Source organism: Eucyclogobius newberryi, unplaced genomic scaffold, assembly GCF_026437365.1.
Source record: "Eucyclogobius newberryi isolate DKJ021-1_F unplaced genomic scaffold, fEucNew1.0.hap1 SCAF_13, whole genome shotgun sequence".
In the NCBI taxonomy this organism is placed as follows: domain Eukaryota; kingdom Metazoa; phylum Chordata; class Actinopteri; order Gobiiformes; family Gobiidae; genus Eucyclogobius; species Eucyclogobius newberryi.
The window spans coordinates 32,641,823-32,662,353 of record NW_027315757.1 but is presented as its reverse complement, the minus strand read 5'-3'; the positions used below and the strand labels follow the sequence as shown (position 1 = coordinate 32,662,353).

At 40.4% G+C, this 20,531-nt stretch overlaps 2 protein-coding genes across 2 annotated transcripts; both read right to left on the bottom strand.

Moving 5' to 3' along the window:
* Window positions 1–968: 968 nt before the first annotated feature.
* On the bottom strand, window positions 969–2,774 carry LOC140358645 (uncharacterized). The gene is made up of 3 exons (XM_072443635.1): window positions 1,722–2,774; window positions 1,205–1,275; window positions 969–1,082 (listed from the first exon to the last, which is right to left on the bottom strand). Exons 1-3 carry the CDS (start codon window positions 2,575–2,577, stop codon window positions 969–971), a joined length of 1,041 nt encoding a protein of 346 aa, XP_072299736.1. The 5' UTR covers window positions 2,578–2,774.
* Window positions 2,775–6,160: 3,386 nt separating this feature from the next.
* LOC140358636 (uncharacterized) lies at window positions 6,161–18,742 on the bottom strand. The gene is made up of 3 exons (XM_072443604.1): window positions 18,669–18,742; window positions 9,838–9,899; window positions 6,161–8,006 (listed from the first exon to the last, which is right to left on the bottom strand). Exons 2-3 carry the CDS (start codon window positions 9,881–9,883, stop codon window positions 7,168–7,170), a joined length of 885 nt encoding a protein of 294 aa, XP_072299705.1. The 5' UTR covers window positions 9,884–9,899; window positions 18,669–18,742; the 3' UTR covers window positions 6,161–7,167.
* Window positions 18,743–20,531: the final 1,789 nt, after the last annotated feature.

The window sequence follows — 20,531 nt, the reverse complement described above, 5'->3', positions numbered from 1 at the left end:
CCTCACCATTCTTTTCATTTCTCATCTTTGATTTTTCCTCTTGTTACACGCTGTTCGTTTATGTCAAGAATCAAGCGGTAACAGTGCGGAAATAAAAGAACACATTTAATACAGAATTTTATTCATCTTCTAAAAGGAATGTTCAAAATAAAATATACATCACTCTGGACATATTGCGATACTTCATAATGCATTAATGAAATACAAATATATAGCACTTGTGCGAACATACTGTAAACCCAAGTAGGACTGTCAACCAATCACTACCATCAGTTAAATAGAAATACTTATTTAGTACATCATGATTATAACTGCATTCTACAAGATGCAACCATATTCTGTTATTATGTGCACCTAACAAGCAACAGGTCCATATTTAACACTCTTCTACCATAAGATGTGAGTCTGGACACCAGTTTTACATCCCCAATTTCAGACAGGCGTGATTGACAGGTGGATCAGCCAATCAGAGCCGTCCAGATTAAAAAATATAAAATACAAAAAGATGGATTGAGCAAAGCAAAAAAATGTTGTTAATCTGAGGTGACAGAAGTTTTATTTGGTTGTAAATTATAGCCCAATGAGCTCATTTGTTTCACTTGATTGCGCAGTTCTCTGAGTTGAGGTGGTGACCGGACTCTTTTTGTACATACAATACATACAATATACAGGGAGAAACATATTGTCCACCTCATTCCCATTCTTACTCCTATTACCTACAATATAAGCAATTGCATCACCATCATTTGTGAACCTTTTGCAGTATTTCTACCCCAGTTCTACCCAGTTACTACCTCAGAAGCAGATCTTCTTCACCCTCTCCTTCCTTTCCCATTTCCCAGGTCTGGAGGCAAGACATATTTCTGATCCTCACAAATCCAACATATTCCTCCATGAATATAACACCAACGTTTATCTTGTCTATGTACGTTTTCATTCATTTCATTCGAGTCTCCCCTGTTTTGGCCTCAGTCGTTCTTGTTGTTGGCGGTCGCTGGCGATTGGCCGTTGATCAAGCCCGACTCCCAGCGCTGCCATAGAGCGGCTTTGTGTCCCGGGCCGCGCTGCACTTTTGCCTCCTGCTGCGACACATTTAAGGACACAGTGATTAGCTCTGCTCTTCGTTTACTCCCAGATTAGACTTTAAGTTCAATGTCATGTGTTGAGACAATGTCAAATGGGTTTAATTAGGATTTGAAGTTACCTGCTCGGGTTCTTTCTTGGAGGGCGGAGGCCACACGCGCTCGAGTCGTCCTGTGGGCTTTTGCGTGGGATCTAAATGACAAATGAGATGAGATACCAAAGCTCAAACAAAGCTCACACAATTACATTAATGTTCCTTGCTGTGTTACTGTGGACAATGAAATAAATTGAACTGATTGTGAACTTTTACTGTGCCTATTCTTCTAAGATGGAGTTGGATTGTTTTGTAATAGTTCACTTGGCAGCCGGGGTCAGTTTGCCGTCAGACATTTGGCAGAGCATGTGAGTGACAGGCGAAGATGTCAGGAGAGCAGCACGATGATGCTAATGTGCAGAGACACTTATTGTTAAGGCGGTTGGGCTCAGAATACAGAACAGAATAGAAACTTTTCAAAGGAGAAAGTGTGAGGGCACCAACTTAAAATAACCTACATATTTCATCAAGCATGTGAGCTTTGAATGAGGCATGACTTACATCTATAGAGAGTGTATAATATGTTGTCGTGAGAGAGCTTTACCTGCTTTAAGGTCAGCTGTATATCTCCTTTCGTCTTTGCTTCCCGCTCTCGTCTCCCCGTATAAGCTGGATCTCTGGTTGCGCAGCTCTTCTTCTCGTTTCTTGGCCTCCCTGATGTCCTTCTCCACCTCTGGCTGCAGAGACAGGGCTGGACGCAGCTTAAAGAAGGGATTTTCCATGAGAAGTGGAGAACCGTCTCTGGGTTCCTGCTTGGAGCTTCTCACTCCTGTAGCTGTAGGACTGTTCACGTTGATGGAGTCCATGCTTTTATGCATGCGTGTATGTTTTTCATTTTTGGGGTAAGGACTTGAACGGGTTTTGTCTCTTGTAGATGGACTCAGCGGCCTGAATGTCTCAGGATCTTTCTCCTTTTCAGAGGTTGATACTAGACGGAATGAACGTGTTCTGGACATGGGTGAAATCTTTTGTGAAAACATCTCCAGGCTGCGTGTTCGCTCCAACACAGAGCGGTAAACTTGACTTTTTGGCAGTGAGGCCAGAGTTTTTCTTATCCTTGTTGGACCCTCCATTTGTTCCTGTTGGAAGGCTTTGAACAGCAGTTTTGCGTCCTTCATCTGCCGACTCTCTCCTTTGCTGTACCCTCCGGGGATCTTCCCCAAGTTCACCAGCACTAACTCCCTGTGCATCTCTTGACTGATCTCTCTCTGCATCTTCTGGTCTGAGAAGTGTCTCTCTCCTCTTGGACCAGGATCCTCACTTGTGGGGAGGTGCTTCAGGGAGATATTTGTTTGAAAGGGAATCTCAAGAACATCTGGATTTTCAGTCAGATTAAAGACTCCTTCTGCTCGATGCAGATCTTGCTTTATCTGAGAGGATTCTTGAAACTGCTTCTCCATGTTGGTCTCTGCAGCTGAAAACCTGTGGCAAGGAGAGAAGGGAATTATGTTTTCAACTTTGGAAGAGTTAGTTCCGTCATTGCAATCTGCATTTCTATCGCCTGTCTGTTGAGGAGACCTGAGAGGCAAAGACGTCCTTCCATTTGCTTCTTGTTCATCACCTTCATTATTACTATCATTATTTTCCTCTATATGTTCTTCATCAACAACGTTTTCATCCTCTATATGACATGAATCTTCTAAACCACATTCTTTAGTCAGCAGCACATCTTGTTCTAATTGCTTGCCTACATCTTCATCTGCACTGGTTATCTTCAGACTTACAGAATCTCTGCCTTCACTTTCTGTAATATCAGTAACAGCTTCAGTTTGATGAATACTACAATCCTCAAATTGTGCTGTCACTGTCGATAAAGGCGATCCAGTTTGATGCTCTTGGTCTGAGTGCTCTTCTTGTTGAACGTCTTGAACAGTTTCTGGTGAAGTCGTCATGTCCTCTTCCAGTTTTGGAGTCCGTGTGCAAATCTCATCCACGTCTTGTCGCTGTTGAAGCAGCTGCAAACGCTGAAGCAGGATTTTGCCTTGCAAGATTTCAGTTGCTATCCTACAATCAGAAATGATCCCAGCTGATTCTTCTTGCTCATCCTCTGCATCATCTTCCACACCGGTTCTCCTTACCCAGTCGTATCCGGTGAGCTCATTGTCCAACGCATCCTCAAGTTTGCCATCAGCACCTTCCTCTTGTGAGTCGTCTGGACTTTGCTTCCATTCCATTGGGTTTTGATTGTCTTCCGTCTCAATTTGTGATGCTCGGTTAAATCTCGCCGTATCTTTTAATCCAATATTGTCCAGAAGATCGCTCATCCCCTCATCCAACATTGGATCTTTGTGTACTCCATCATTATTACATTCCTCCACTTCCTCCTCAGTAGAATGACCGCTCTCTTGTATCTTGAATTTGTCTTCCAGTAGTTCCTCGTCCTGTCCAATGCATTGTATCCCACTTGAAGAGTCTCTCCTTAAAACTTCCTCAAAAGTCGATAAGACACTTTCCATCTCTTGATTCACTTGGTTGCAATTTGTCATTGACAGCTTCTCTTCATGGAGCCAGTCTAAGTGCTCAGGATTAGTGTTAGCCTCCGTGCCGTCAGATGACCTCAGGCTGACCCTTGGGTCGGTGGCTGCTGCCTCCCGTGTGCTGCCCTCCTCTGGTTCCAAGCAGGATGGAAATGAAGGTGGTGGTGTAAAGATGTCGTCAGGACATTCATCTTCCATGACGCTGTAGTATTGAGGCCTGGCAGTGGGGTTCTGGAGTGTGGCGTCTGCGTGTGGTTCTGCAGAAGTTATTGACTGGTTTGTCTCCATCATTACAGGTCCTTCGAAGTCGTGCTGGGATTCTGGGTTTTGAGCATTGGCCTTAGAAGTGCTTGTTGGGTCCATGAAGTTCTGATTTCGATAACCCAGAGTTTTAGTGGCGGCCGTTCATTCAAACTGTAAATAATAAAGGAAAATAATTATGGTATAGCATCCATGGTAATAGCATGCTTTTTGCTGTTTATATAGCTTGTTTCCATGTCATTAAGAAAATACAGTTTTTTTTGTAATTTACAGTGTTCATAATGGATTGGGGTTAAGATTATTCCATTGAAAAAAATAAAGAAAGACAAATGTGTTCTGTGTCCAGTGAATATTAGTGATAACCCTAATTACATGTTTAGCGACCGTACTTTTTTTTTAAAAGAAAATCTTACTATACTTACATACTATACTTTAAGTAAAGTACATACTATACTTAAAATAAAGTACATACTATACTTAAAGTAAAGTACATACTGTACTTAAAGTAAAGTACACACTATACTTAAAGTAAAGTACATACTATACTTAAAGTAAAGTACATACTATACTTAAAGTAAAGTACAGTAAAATAAAGTGATGTGGTTGAATCTAAAAAATGAAACCAAACAAAGCACCATGAACAGTACCACCAAGTCCCGCGTGCCCGTAATTTATCTTGATTTTAATTTATAATGTACTTCAAGAAGGTGTGTTGTATATCCAAGCTGTGCCAATACGTGTTACGTGTCCCAAGAAGTGTTTAATTTGCGATTTTGTTTTTTTACGTAAGCCAGAAATAATACTGGCAGCTTCCAGGTTTGTAATTCTTTCATACAGAACCTTTAGCATTAAATATATAACTAGCATAACTATAGCATTTAGCTGTAGTGTGGCTTTGGTAACTTTCTCAGTCTGACCTAGCACAGTGTGTTGTGCCGACAAAGAGAAACACTAATCGGCTTTCCCGTGTTTTGGCTCCCTCACAGCCCCATGTTCAGCTCAGCACTGGACAGCTCCAATGGGAGTTCTACACAAGTCACACTCTTGCTAGTCTGTGTTGTGTTGTTTTGTTGTTCTCAAATACTACATTTGCACATATATCTCCAAACAAGGTGCTCAGCCCAGTTAAACGGCTTTGCTAGTTATGTGAATTATGCATGACAGATTTTTAAATAAATCCTATTGTGCTTGCAACGAGTTAACCTTAAAGAAATGTTGTTGTGGCATAATCTGCTTTCTTTATAACGTTCTATTATTCAAAGACTGCTCCTGCCATCACAGTTAAGGATTAGCAGCTCACGCAACAGAACATATTATAACACCTGATGAGATTAAGCCATTATTCCATTCGCTTCGGTTACAAGCTTTTGTAAATAGTGCAATGTTTGCATTACATTTATTATTATTAGGATTAGGATTATTAAGCGTTGAATGACAGTTACACACGCACGATGTGCGAATGGGTGTTCTGTACTACTATTTATTGAAACAAAACCACTGCTTGCAAATTAATTCGTCACAACATTTATAGTTTCAAAGTATAAATCAATTGGATTATTTTTACACCATATTATCTACATAATAATTACAAATAGCTGATCAAGAATGACAACTCAAATAGTATGGATTTCATCATTACATTGGTTGCGATTATAAAATAAGAAAGATGTTATCAATTGGCAGAGTTGTTTGATAAAAAATATACAAGTATACTCAAACCTTTACTTAAGAAATTGTAGATATAAATAATAGTTGAGATATGGAACGTACCTGTCACAGATTGTGCTGCGTGTTTTGTGTGGCTGTCATCTCCAGAGTGCGATGGACACAGGCTCAAATCTGAAATGATGATCTGCTCATGGATTTATCAGCTGTCCCCATGTGCAGGTGAGTCACGCCATGTCTCACCTCTACTGTCTGTGCTAGTCAGGCTGAGGTTCTCATGTTTGTCCACCAGAGGGAGTCAGTGTTACAGGTTCGTACCCAGTGAAGTAATTAGAAGTAACGGAACAGTTTGGAGGAAATTAACTATACTTAGTTTTAATACTAGCAAGTTGGAAGTGCATCACTGTGGTACACTTAGTTTATGAATAGCATTTTATCAAAACTCTTACTTTTAAAACAATGCAATGGTTCTTAAGCTATTTAAGAATGAATCTCTCAAAGAGCAACACTGAATTAACAGGGCACGAACAAGACTATATTGTTTTAATCATGTTACAGACAAACAGACACGAAACAAGTCCTAAATGTCATGTACAAATAAATATGAATGTTGTATGTAGGAGAGGTGGGCAATATATCAAAATGTAGATCATATTTGAATGTTGTTTTGAAGACATTTGAATATCGAGGAAATAGCTTATACTAAATACAAAATGATATTGAAAAGGAAAAGCACAAAATGTTGTAAACATTCAAATAAGAGTATTCATGGGTTTAAGTCACGTGACTTATTTGATGTCACCTCCAGTTGTCCCCTCGTGCCTTTGCCTCTCCGCTGTTAGATGCCATGAAAAACAGCACATAAAATAAAAAAAGTGAAAAGGGTTGACACTTGACCCTTATCTACAGCGGCGAGTCACACTTAAAAAGCAGAGACAACTTGCCACAACAAACTTTTGCGGACATTTACATCTAAGCTTCATCGCCCACAAGCCCCTCTGCACCTCAAAGCTTTCCAGAATACAGACTTTATGCGCGGGTGAGTGACTGATGCTAAAATATAACACCCGAACAGTTGGAAATGAATTCATTAAAACTGTCTGCAAGTAGGTGTGTATTAGCCTTGCCACGCAGTAACATATAAACTAGCATAAACTAGCATTCACCAGCGGCTAAACACCTGAAACCAACTTGTCACAGCTCAGTCTGGAGTGACAGACAGTTTATAGTCTTCTGACAATAAAACCCCAACTAATACAAGTAAAGACATGCTTTACCACATTGCTGTTGGATTGACATCATATTGTTTGACTATTTGTATCGAAATCAAGATATTAACTTTGGTCAATATCGCCCACCCCTAGTCTGTCGGCAAAGTATGTTTTACCTCTATAATCATGAAAATAATGGTTTGTTTGTTTAGCATACTATATTATACTATATTATAACATGCATATTTCAATATCAGCACACTTTTTCATTGGCTGACACATGATGGGTGGATTGTACAGTCACTTTGTCACCATAAAGACATTTGAAAGGCACAGTTTGGTACAGTAGATATAACAGTCCGTAAGTCGCATATCTTCACATAACTGCGCAGCACTGACAGCTCTTACGCTTGGGCTTTCCCTCCGCCTCTGCCGAGCTTTCAGACTTCTGCTGTCCCTTCCCGGCGTCCTCTCCTTGCTGTGGCGTGTGCTCGTTCTTCCCTTCCAGCGGTACATCGTGGAACATCGGTTTCTCCTGGGTCTCTTTGCTCGCCTTTTGTACTGCTTTGTCTTCTGCAGGTTTCTGAGACGGAGCAACGGCCGAGTCTTGTCCCAGCACCAGTTCCTCCCCGTCGTCGGTGATGATGACCCTCTCCGCCATGAGCATGCCCTGGGGTTCCTCTGCTTCTGAACTTCCCCCGTCCGCTCGTCCGTCGGAGTATCCCATGAACATAAGCGTGACAGGACCTTCGCAAAGCATCTCGCTCTCTGTCACTACCACTTTCGGCGAACTGTCCATCCCCAGCGTCTTTTGTTTAACCTCGGTCGTAGCGGCGACTGTTTTTGGAACATTTTCAATCTGACCTTTTTCGCTAAAGACTGGACCTTCTGAGTTGTTCACAGTCGCCAGAGCGTGATCGCTGGACAGCTCTTTTCCTTGAACTCTTGCGGTGTCTTCTGCTTTTGACATTATGCTGACGTCGTCCAGCAGCGCCGTCATGCCGACCCCATCGATCACGCTCAATATCTGACTGAGTTCTTCGCTGGACGGCGGCGCTGCGGAGGCTCCGAGAGCGTGGATGCTCTTTCGGCCGTCGTCGAAGATCATGGAGGCCGTTTGAGGGCCAGCGGCTCCCGGCACAGGGGTCACGGACCGGACGATTGTAGCACCGGTCTTGGGGTCTTTCTCCACTTGAACTGAAAGCATCCCCAGGACTGTGAAGAGAAAGACGAGTCAGAGTTCCATCACCGTATTCAAAATGGAAGCAGTTTTTCGATTTGATAGCTGCAATACATCATAAACTGACAGTAGAGCGGCCAAACATTTAAGATATGTAACTGACACTATGTGCTAGAGGTGGGAAATATATAAAATAATTGATAATATTGCAATTGTTGTTTTGAAGATATGCAAACATAAAATATCGAGTATGGGCTATGATGAATAAATTAATTGTGTGTGACAAAGTGACAAAAAGACTGAAATCAGCCCAAGAATCACATGCACCGGTACGTTTGTATGGATGTAAACCACAGAGTTAGAGTTTGTTATGCTGAATAATACATTACCATATTAAAAACAGATATTTTGCATATGGTACTTCAGAAATTGCACCTTTTGCCATTTTCTAATTGCAGCCATTAACATTGCGATTTTGATTAGATCGAGGTTAATTGCAGCCCAAAATTCATTACAAAACACACACAGTCCCTGGTATTGTCATGCGTGACCTTTGTCTCGTGTCTCACAGCATGAGGTGACCCTGAGGCAGTTAAACACACACCCTGACTGTAAGCGTCCCTTCTGGAGAGGAGACATTCTGTGCATAGTGTAAAGAGGGACGCTGGCTTTGAAACATGTTTGTCACTTTTTACACTTTGGAAATCCTCAAACTAAAGCCTCGCCGTGGAAGAAAACCCCCCTGAGTCTGGATGATGTGTGTGTGAGAGACGAGGGTTAGGACAGGAGACAACCTGCAGCTCAGAGACACCACTGTGACTCCCACTAGCCCCAATGAATAAGATATGATCCACCAGCACTATTATCAAAAAAGGCTATGGGACTGTCACTGAAACCTTTTGTTAAGTTGTACCTTTCAACTTCAAGAATAAGGGCTAACATTTGCAAAGGCAGAAATGACACAGTATTTTACACGTTTTATCTGTGCCCAAGGCCATATAAAGCTCTCACTACTTGGGTTTTAACAACACAAGTGCATTCAAAGACACATCTGCATCGTATTCCACGTTCTCCAATACCGTTTGGAGTTGTTTCACTCGTTTTGATGGGGGCAAGAGCCATGACGTCACACACATCAAGTTATACAATGAACAATGGTAAAGCAATATTATGCTACTCTCCACCTTCATATAGAGAAAGTCTGTTAATATTACAAGTTGTGCTTCTAACTACTTTTAATGCTCAAAATGAGGAAATAATTCCATTCCTCAAACTGTATCACACTCACATCTCTGAGTTATTTTGGTCCGTGCTAAGTTAGGGCGTTATGTCTGTCATGCCAATGTCCTGGTGTGCGGTCCATATGCGCCGTGAGATCACATGTCAGCGCTGCTATAAATGGACTTGACATTAACTATACAGCCTTGTACTATTGCTGGCATTTTGGTGCAGAGATGAAGAGAATGCAATTTGTTTGTTGGTTATAATTTAAACCGATTTAAACAGACGACACTCTTCAAAACATGTGGCTTTAATACCAGACTATTTGTAATAAGACTAAAATACAGAGGTATTCACTTATCCAATAAACAAATAAACAAACAAACACGCAAACAAACAAACAAACAAACAAACAGCAAAACATGATTGACATCGATCCTGTAATGGACAGTGTAGAAGTACAAAAGTAGTGTTTTAGGCATTTAGACTTTAATTACTGAGGAAACCTTTACTTAATTGACAGTTGAGAGCTAAATGTTGAACTTGTACTTTTACTTTAGTAAATTTATATATGTGGCACTTTTGCTTGAATATATATTGTATATATAATGTAAAATATATATATATATTCTCAAATGCACATACCTGATCGTCCATCTTGTCCACTCTCCTGGTATGTCCTTTGTGCCATGATTAGAAGTTATTATCTGTGGAGAAAATAATACATTAATACCTTTATATTGGTTTGAAGCAGCAGCTGAAAGAGACAAAAGAAGCAAAGAAAGAGGCTGAGGGGGCTGATAATGCGCTGCTCATGATAATACGGTGTAGATGTATGGGTTTGCTTTGCTCTTGCTGTTGTAAAGGCCTCATAAAGTTGGGACCAGCACGTGGCCTCGGCTCCATTCTGTCAGTACAGTTTAAATAAGCGTTCTTCAGCTGCAGACTTAGTTATGGTGCATTATCATCTGCAGGAACGCCACAGAGTCCAGGCAGGCGTCGCCATGACAGCGGCTCAGTGCATCTACAAGCCACAGAGAACACGAGCGTGCGCTGGCCGCTCACCTGCAGCACACTGTTTCTACACTGGACCATTTGTGCGGCGTTCGATTATAAGAGATTGGATCAGACGCGCCACATTCCAGCTGTTCTCAGCGGGAATCAAAGAAGGTTTTACATGTTTTGCTACACTAATTGATTATTCTGTTTTTTTTTTTAAAGATTCTGTACCCGTAGGCTTTACTGACAGGAAAGTAGTGGGAAATGGGGGATGAGAGTGAAGGGAAGACATGCAGCAAAAAGTCAGAGTGACGAATCAAACTCTCGTGTGCTGTGTCTTAACCACTCCACCACCGGGCAGCGCTTGAGTACTTATTTATCATTTTCTTAATGTGATATAATGTGATGTAATGTGATGAGAGGAAAAGGACCGATAACTTAAAGACAAAAACTCTTATAAACAAAAACTATACTATAAACTAAACTATAGACAAAACCTCTCATTTCTTAATAAGGAATGGAGGGGAAAAATAAAGATAATAACAAAATAAAATAATACTAATAATAACGGTCAAATAAACACTCTATTTACATCAGTTATATGCACATGAATGTGACATTATTGCGTGTGAGTACGACAGTAATTGCACATGAATATGACGGTATTCCACATGGTTAAGTCAGTATTACACATGGTTAAGTCAGTATTGCACATGGTTAAGTCAGTATTCCACATGGTTAAGTCAGTATTGCACATGGTTAAGTCAGTATTACACATGGTTAAGTCAGTATTGCACATGGTTAAGTCAGTATTGCACATGGTTAAGTCAGTATTGCACATGGTTAAGTCAGTATTGCACATGGTTAAGTCAGTATTGCATATGGTTAAGTCAGTAATGCACATGGTTAAGTCAGTATTGCATATGGTTAAGTCAGTATTGCACATGGTTAAGTCAGTATTGCATATGGTTAAGTCAGTAATGCACATGGTTAAGTCAGTATTGCACATGGTTAAGTCAGTATTGCACATGTTTAAGTCAGTATTGCATATGGCTAAGTCAGTAATGCACATGGTTAAGTCAGTAATGCACATGGTTAAGTCAGTATTGCATATGGTTAAGTCAGTATTGCACATGGTTAAGTCAGTATTGCATATGGTTAAGTCAGTAATGCACATGGTTAAGTCAGTATTGCATATGGTTAAGTCAGTATTGCACATGGTTAAGTCAGTATTGCATATGGTTAAGTCAGTAATGCACATGGTTAAGTCAGTATTGCATATGGTTAAGTCAGTATTGCACATGGTTAAGTCAGTATTGCACATGGTTAAGTCAGTATTGCATATGGTTAAGTCAGTATTGCACATGGTTAAGTCAGTATTGCATATGGTTAAGTCAGTAATGCACATGGTTAAGTCAGTATTGCACATGAATGTGGATATTAGGTATAAAACGAATTGAAGCAGCACTCAGCTTTGTAACATTGATTCCCAGAAAGAAAATGATTGAACCCGTGAGAAACAAGAGGAGGGAAGATGATCAAAATACCAATAAAATGTGAATGTTGCTTTGAAAATATGAAACTGTTGTTTAAGATCAAAATAGTTTAAATACGAGCTGATGAAAAAACAAAAAGAACACATTGTTATAAACCATTTCTGCACATGAGTTATTTTATCCATGAGAGTGAAGAGCAGGGAGGACATTCAGCAATTTTACATAACGTCTTGTTTCACTCGTGTCACTATTTACTAATCCATTTTAACACGTGCTCATTTCTCAACCTCGATCGGTAAAAGCCTTTCTATCTCTTATTTGATTGGTCGGTAGAAGTTCACGTGAAGATGACCAATGTTACATTCTCAAACATATATACACATATATTCCTTCGTTAACCATGTATAATTCATTGGACGTCCTCCCGCGCTTGTTCAGTGTGTTTTTATCTTCACGGTAGTAAAGCCCTGACTGTACGAGCCGGATCATTAAAAGTGTTGTAGTTCTGTTTGTTTATTCAACACAAAGCTGCCAAAGCAGAGCGGGTTCAAGAGGTCGTGGGGGAGAAAAAAGGGGCAAATCTACATCTGATTCTTTATGCATGAGGCGGCCGAGGACGAAGATGAAACAAGAACACAAGGTACAAGGTATTTTTACATTAGCATCATGAGAGTATTAAGGAGAAAGGCAGAAAGATTAAAAAAAACAAAACAAAAACAGTCTGCATTGAATAGATTGGTTAAGGTTAGGGTTAGGGTTAGGGTTTAGGGTTTAGGGTTTAGGGTTTAGGGTTAGGGGTAGGGTTTAGGGTTAGGGTTAGGTTTAGGTTTAGGGTTAGGGTTTAGGGTTAAGGGTTAGGGTTTTGGGGTTAGGGTTAGGGTTAAGGGTTAGGGTTTAGGGGTTAGGGGTTAGGGGTTAGGGTTAGGGTTTAGGGTTAGCGTTATATATTTAAAGGGTTAGGGTTGAGGGTTGAGGGTTTTGGGTTAGGGTTAGGGTTAGGGTTAGGGTTTAGGGTTAGGGTTTAGGGTTAGCGTTATATATTTAAAGGGTTAGGGTTGAGGGTTGAGGGTTAGGGTTTATGGTTTAGGGTTAGGGTTTAGGGTTAGGGTTTAGGGTTAGCGTTATATATTTAAAGGGTTAGGGTTGAGGGTTAGGGTTAGGGTTTAGGGTTAGCGTTATATATTTAAAGGGTTAGGGTTGAGGGTTGAGGGTTGAGGGTTTTGGGTTAGGGTTAGGGTTAGGGTTAGGGTTAGGGTTAGGGTTAGGGTTAGGGTTTAGGGTTAGGGTTTAGCGTTAGCGTTATATATTTAAAGGGTTAGGGTTGAGGGTTGAGGGTTAGGGTTTTGGGTTAGGGGTTAAGGGTTAGGGTTATATATTTACAATGGTTAGGGTTAGTGTTAGGGTTAGAGGGTTAGGCTTAGGGTTAGGGTTAGGGTTTTGGGTTAGGCTTAGGGTTAGGGTTAGAGGCTTAGGGTTAGAGGGTTAGGCTTAGGGTTAGGGTTTTGGGTTAGGCTTAGGGTTAGAGGGTTAGAGGGTTAGGCTTAGGGTTAGGGTTATACATTTACAATGGAAACTACAACAGAAAATATCATGTGTCCACATTCATCCATCCTTGACAGTTGCTTCTACCCTCTACCCTAAATCTTCCACAGTAGGGCATTAGACTTATCGCAACCGAACCACATTACAGGTAAGATCTGTGGTGACATGACCATGCTCACAGTAAGAGTGCATTCTCGAGGTAATAGAAAAACTAATTGAACAAATGCAAGATAAGTTCAATATTATGGAATATTCCAAAGCAAAGCAATTACATCTCCATGGAGACGAAACAAACATTTTACATTGACGCCTGCATTGTAGGTCTGTTACGTATTGAGTCTGAATTGAATGAAAGTCCAAGGATTATTTCTTTCTCGAATCATCACGAGACATCACATGATTCGACGCCACATTCGCAGGTTTGTATCATTCTGTAATCGCACACATTCATTTCTCGGTTTTGATTGATTTCCTGTGTCACATGTTGTTCCAGGGCAAAGTGAGTCTTCATTTATACCCCCGATCCTCTTGTCACATGCTGTGTATTGATGTCTTCATGGTCACTATTTCTGCCGGTCAGGGAAAAGTGCTGTAAAACCCCGTGTGAAAGATGCCTTTCATCTTCTCCCTCTGAGCGCAGGACATTTAAAAGCACTTAGTCGACGTTTCGCTGCACAAACCTCTCCAACCGTATATTTTCAGGGCCAAATGCGATTATAGTTTTTTAAATATGGCTCACGTACGTGGCTTTGTGGTCAGCCATTTCCCAGAGAGAACTCTGACAATTCACATAATCCATGTGGACGTTTTTGAAATGCAATGAAACAATTTAGGAAAGTGGCATGTCTCCCTTTTCCATTTAATGTTTACCACCGATTGCTAACATCGGTGGTGGTTTACGGATTGAACTCATTGAACTATCACACAAGTAGTAGTGATAGTATTAGGCGTAAACCACAACATGGCTCTGTAATATAGAAATGGCTCTGTAACAGCATTAGGTACATTGACTTCCTGTTTGAAACTGCAGAAATGATAAGCCCCGCCTCTTCATTGTAACAAGCAGCGGATTGACTCTTACATGTTTGTTTTTTTGAAAATGATCACACCTGTACAGGGATGTGGGCGGGGTTAGGGGGCAGGTGAAAACAGGAATGTTGTGAGCACTCCAGCCTCAGTTGCAGGACTTTACAGCATCACTCAAACATGCAAGAAAATACAAGTTTGGGTAAAATGATGATGAAGAAACACTGTTTTAACAAGGTCAAAAGCTCATCGGAGTTAATTTTGTCTCCTTTAAACTCATTAGAAATGCACATCTGACATAACGTGATATATATGTAACGTATACGCGCACACAATCAGACGTCGTACTTCTTAATACCTTGAGATATTATTTGATTTGATGATATGGAGGACAAGGTGAATGTTACCAAAGAACATTTTAATTAATTGTTTGTTATTATCAAATAGATATTTAAGAAGACCCTAGACCACTGTTGGACTATTATTAATCTGTTTACATTGAGCAAAATATAAAAATAACGATCTAACAGTATGAAAAACTAACACTAAATATTCAGATGCTAATATACACTTTATTTTTCTTCTTTAAAAAATCAATCAATCAATCAATCAATCAACCAAAACAACACAAAACAAACAGGACGAGCCCAGAGAGAACAAAATAAGAAAAAAAAATGGCACACAAAGTCCAAAATAAGTTTCAGTTTCCGGATGCCTTTCTCCAACATTTAGCATTTCCCTGTGAATCAGCAGCACTTTGACATGGGGTCACATGGGGTCACGGGGTCACGTTCTTCCTGCACAATTCTTTCCAGACATGTGACTTTGTGGCCCTCAAATGTGAAGTACATTTATTTTCCCATTCTTCATCCATCAGAACAAACCCTCTCTTTTCCCGTTTAACTTGAATGTATTTAGTAGATCGGCTGTCCAGATTAGTAATGCATTTATATAATTGAAATATTATTCCCCTTGAGAGTTCTGATTGATATACCTTGATAGATATTTAGGTTAAGAGGTGATAATGGTTGATGCTTTGTTTTATTTATTGATTATCCTTATGTGTGAATATCTATAAAAGTCAAAGCCAACGGATTCTTTCAACATATCAAAGCTTTTCATGTGATTTTCTTTTACAACCTGGTAAAAAAAAAAACGTATTTATTCCCAATATCAAAAAAGTCCAAACGTCAGGCAGCAGAATTGAAAAAAACAATCATTCCTATAAACACCCGAGGTCGCGTGGACAAAACAGTGTCCACCCGGCAGCTCCCGTCTCGTGTCCACAGACAGGCCTGCAGTGAGCCGCCATGTCGGATGGGACAGACTGTCTGTGTCTCCCAGTGAGACGGAGGAAAGGTGTCACACAGCCCCAGACAAGAGTCAATCTGTCAGTGCGATCTGTGCACAGACCACCACAAAACACAACACGCACGGGAGTCAAAGCTGCTGCGTGACACTCTGCTCCAGGGCTGTGCAAAAACAAACATTAGGCCAGTACAATCTATCCCAAAAGTATTGATAGAGAGCTATATTGGCATTTATCGATTGTGCAAAGAACTAAATAAAGAACTAAAACGCTGCAATAACACCGAGCTCCTTTATCCACAAGACAAGCCTGAGAAGATTCTGGTCAGTGAACTGTTCTTGTGCAAAACCATGAGAATCTGGGTCAATTACACTTTTATTACACTTTGGAGTTGGTGTGACGGGCCATCTGCAACTAACCCGCGCATAACGTGTCGCATTAGGTGCACACACAGAGTAAGCGTGATCAGTGAGACATGAAGAAACCCACAATGCAACAGACGAAAGACCATGAATCAGAAAAATGCGTGTTAAAAGAGCTTTAACTGAAACACAATTGAACATCTACATTCTTTCTACGCTTCAAAGTTGTTTCCTGGGCCACTTCTTCAACCAGCATGTAACACACTACTGCCATTGGTCTGCACATTTTGAATTAGGTGTTGTTAGTATACCCTCAATCAGAATTGTGGACCATACATGCGGTCGCACATCCGGGAACTTGTGCAGTGGCAACCGAGTCCGCCATTTTGAAAGGGGCACAACAGCACGTCTACTACATACGAAATCCAGGAAATGTGAGGCCACAATGCCAAAAACCTGCGTTCTGTAAGGTCATTGTTCTGTAAGGTCATTGTTCTGTAAGGTCATTGTTCTGTTAGGACATTGTTCTGTAAGGTCATTGTTCTGTTAGGACATTGTTCTGTTAGGTCATTGCTCTGTTGACTGACCAAGAAATGAGAGCTTTGTCGTGTACCTTAGTTTCCCGTTATCGTCTAAAGAATCAAAGTATTCGTAGCTCATTGTGCCGTAGAAAAGGTCGTGTTGATTTTTACATATCGCGTGCCCCTTTTAAAATGGCCGCTATGGGGAAGTCCCGGCTGTATGACGTCACCGCATGTATACGTTGCACTTTTTGACAAATTGCAACAAGATAATGTTATAATATGAGCTGAAATCAAGTTTACCAGCAAAGTAGAACCAGGTAACGAGTAAACTGCATCTCTATTTCCAGCACTTTCCCCGGCACGCATTCATTTCTGTAGCAAAGTGCTGTTCTCCCTCTGTAATGAGTGCTGCGAGTGGGAGTGACTGCTCTTAACAGTGAGCTCAGAGCAGTGAGATCAGAGGGTGGGACTCGGGCGGCAGACAACACAGACAAAGTGTACGCACCGCCGCTCCAGCTGCAAGTTACACATCTTTTCAGTGTCAACATGTAATTCAAACTGGACTTCATTATACGCTTGTCTGGAGGGCGGCGTGTGCAGAAACGTGCTCCGGACTGGTTTATCAGTGAGCCGTGTGTGTGAAAGAGAGATACCGAGCTTTGCGATGTTGTTTTCAGCCACTCCTTCTCGAAAACATCCCCAATAGAAAAGAATGATACAAAGCGTGTTATTCAAAAGGGCAGTTTGACTGGCCCCTGTCTCCACAGTCTTTCCTGAGCAGCTGCCATAGGGCCAAAATATAAAAACAGACTGCTGGGTCATGTGACTAGGGGTATATCCAATGACTGTTAATGTGTGTGTAATGTCACTTTCAAACCTTGTTAGCTGTGGTGGGAAGTAACAAGGTACAAGAGCAAAAACAGTCTGTATTTTATGTAAGTTTTCTTTCTTTTTTTTACATAACAGATACTTTTACTTTAGTACATTTAAGAGCAGGAATGTATACTTAAGACTCAAACATACAAAGTACTTTTCATAAGGTTTGAGGAGTGATTTTTGTGTTTATGGCATGTTTATGGTGACAATCTGCTGAAATGTTTTAGTCCTAGCTTTGCGCAAATCATATATATACGGTACATATATACTTACAATTCACTGAAGAAATTAGCAACTTGATTGGAATTGCAACTGTTGCTACTTAAGATCAGCACAATTCTTATGAAAATCAGCACATTTAGTGCTTAAACTGTGAAATACTCTTGAACCACATTTTGAATCTGGTAACGTTCTACTCAATTCTTATTTGTGCTACTTTTACTGTTACAAATTTTTGCACATGTTTCTGTACTTTTACTCAAGCAACACAATTCCGCCTTTAATTGTTGTTATTATTATTTCAGTGTCCAATGACCCACCCAAAACATGGTCTTTACAACTAACTTACGGTCTAGCATGTTAACAACTATCACTATTTACTTTTCACTTTAAGTCGTGAGAAAATTTCCAAAAGGTTTGTTGGGTCATGGTGCAACGGTGCCGGCTGTAAATGAAGACGATAGTGTCAATCTTATCTCAGAAGAAGGACATCCTTTGGTGAAACTAGTTTCTAGTTACAATAGCTTCATAGAAAAACATATCTATAATATACTCTTACAAATGGTTTCTGTGGAGGAAAGGAAAAGTGTCAACATGTAACATTTGGCATCGAACAGAAGTGATAAAGGAAAACATTGAATTCATTTGAACATAATAAAGAGTGGGAAAAGTACATGTGCGAGTACTGAATGAAATATCCCGTCTATGTTTAGTGCAGTATTTACGTTCTGAGCTGTCAAACTGTCACTGGTTTAAACTCACCAACCCTTTTGTTTACTTCAGTTCCTGTCACTTCAAACCTGAACTTTGACCTTGTTACAGTGCATCATTTTAGCTCAACAAACCAGAGTCACTTCTTAGGAGAAAGAGTTTCATCTGGACAATGTCTTTTATTTCATTTATTTCTTTTTTGACTACCGTTGAATGACTACAGTTGTACCGTTACCATGGCATTTGTCATTTTTCACAACCTCAAAGGAATCTTCTCATTCAAAAGTCATACTACAATATAATAAATCCAGTGTTGTTGTATTATTTCTTGGCTGTTGCAACTGTTGTCTGTCTCAAACACATTCTCACTCCACATTGTACAACAACACAGTCTGGAAATCACATGTCTTACCTCAATTGTTGTTTGTGAATTCCAATTTTGTCCCAAGAGCGTGTTTCTCCAGCTTCAGACTTGGTCAAAGAGCATTGCCGTTATCCCGGGACCAGTGGGTGCGTCCCTCCCCCCCGCACTCTGGCCCCTCCCATTTAAAGTGTCCCACAGTGAGGTTGTGGGTATTTTTGGACCCTCAGCTGGTGGAGGCCCGGGATGCCAGTGGAAATGTTGGAATGACACGGCACATTGTGGACATTCTGACACAACAATGAATGTGGCTGGGACGGGGTGAGCTCAGGACTGCACCGGCCCGGGGGAGACGGGTCAGAAAGGGCAGGTTTTCTCACATCAGGGACAGATTAAGAGCATTTCCCCGGGGATTGGGACGTGGGAAAGACTCACTGAACACTGTATCCATTATAACCGATGATGAAGTATGCAATGAAGCACCAGAAATGTAAAGATCTCATGGTTTTATTGATGTTATACGCTGTTATACGGCCAGTTTAGATCTGATAGCTCTGGTTTAGTCTCAGTTTAGTCCTGGTTTAGTCCAAATTTGAGCTTTCTTATAATGGTATGGTGCAGATAATCTTGAGATTGAAAGGATCTTAATTGTATTAAACAATATTCCCTCCTCTCTTCCTGATAACACACATGTGAAAGAGAAAGATGTTTGGATTTTAATATGATGTTTGATACAGGCCATGATGTGCGATTATTTTATACTTTTATACTGTCAAATACTGATTGACATGATGTTTCTGTTTCAACAGTGGGAAACGTACTTGTCAATCAAAGCCTATGCAGAGAAGCTTCTTAGAAGTCTGAAGGCATGTTATCATTTTTCATTCATGACTTTTGGATCTTTTATCAAAGAAATGAAAAATCTGCCCGGATCAAGACTGGAAACTGAGAAACACATTGTTTATCATTCTACCTCATTAAAAAAAAAAGAGAAAGGCTTAGACAATTAGACCATCAATAGTAGAATTATGTTGGTCATAGCCATAAATGATAATGGGGATTTGATTGGTGAGATAATGCCATTAAATTGCAATTTTATGCCACCATACTATATATTTTGTATAGTCAAAAAGTATTTAATTTCTAATATCTTATTTCATGCATAGCTTATATTTGATCCCATTTTTTAAAGCTTATATTTTATATATTTCCAATTCCGATGACACCGACCAATATAAAACCATTTCAGGAGGATTTTATATTATATTATATTGTCTCCTAAATTCACCAGAATTCTTTCCAGAAGTAAGTTGAACATAAATATTGTACGGCAATAATCAAACAATAGGCTACAGAGTTCATCATAGATGATCATAAACCTGCTGCACTGAGCATTGTAGTATCAGCGCAAAAGATCTGAAAACATTGAATAAAAAAAGGCCTCGTTGCCATCACCTTAACAAAAACACTTTCTTGCATGAAATCATAGTTCAAGTGTCAGTCAAAGGTTGAATTGATCACTTTGTGGAGATAAATACAGCCTGACAAAGGTTAGTTAAAGAAACATATCAAACCCATTCTGCTTCTGAAAGTCTAAACTACAGGTGTCACATGAATCGTCTCACGTTCTTCTGTTTTGAGATCAGAGGTTCGATGTGACTGCTCACCCTGAGGGGATGTGCGACGCTCGCACATATTTGACCCGCGCACGAACAATCCAACCGCCGCGGGTCACAAAACATGAGACGCTACATGCTAACGTCGCCGCGGGTCCATGACATGAGACACTGATGTCGGCAGTGCAGCTAGTTTCATAGATACCAATATTCGTACGCAAACGCACTATAGAATATCTGTGCAATGTGATGTATAATACAAGACGTCTGGAAGTTTGACCTACATGTTTGAACTTGG

What these genes read in the sequence shown, in the direction of transcription:
- LOC140358636 (XM_072443604.1), bottom strand. Translation starts at nt 9,883, where the DNA reads ATGGCACAAAGGACATACCAGGAGAGTGGACAAGATGGACGATCAG. An exon ending in TGGACAAGATGGACGATCAG is followed by an intron (nt 8,007 to 9,837) that starts GTATGTGCATTT and finishes TTCTCTTCACAG; the next exon opens with TCCTGGGGATGCTTTCAGTT.
- LOC140358645 (XM_072443635.1), bottom strand. Translation starts at nt 2,577, where the DNA reads ATGGAGAAGCAGTTTCAAGAATCCTCTCAGATAAAGCAAGATCTGCAT. An exon ending in TACAGCTGACCTTAAAGCAG is followed by an intron (nt 1,276 to 1,721) that starts GTAAAGCTCTCT and finishes TTTGTCATTTAG; the next exon opens with ATCCCACGCAAAAGCCCACA. An exon ending in CCAAGAAAGAACCCGAGCAG is followed by an intron (nt 1,083 to 1,204) that starts GTAACTTCAAAT and finishes AATGTGTCGCAG; the next exon opens with CAGGAGGCAAAAGTGCAGCG.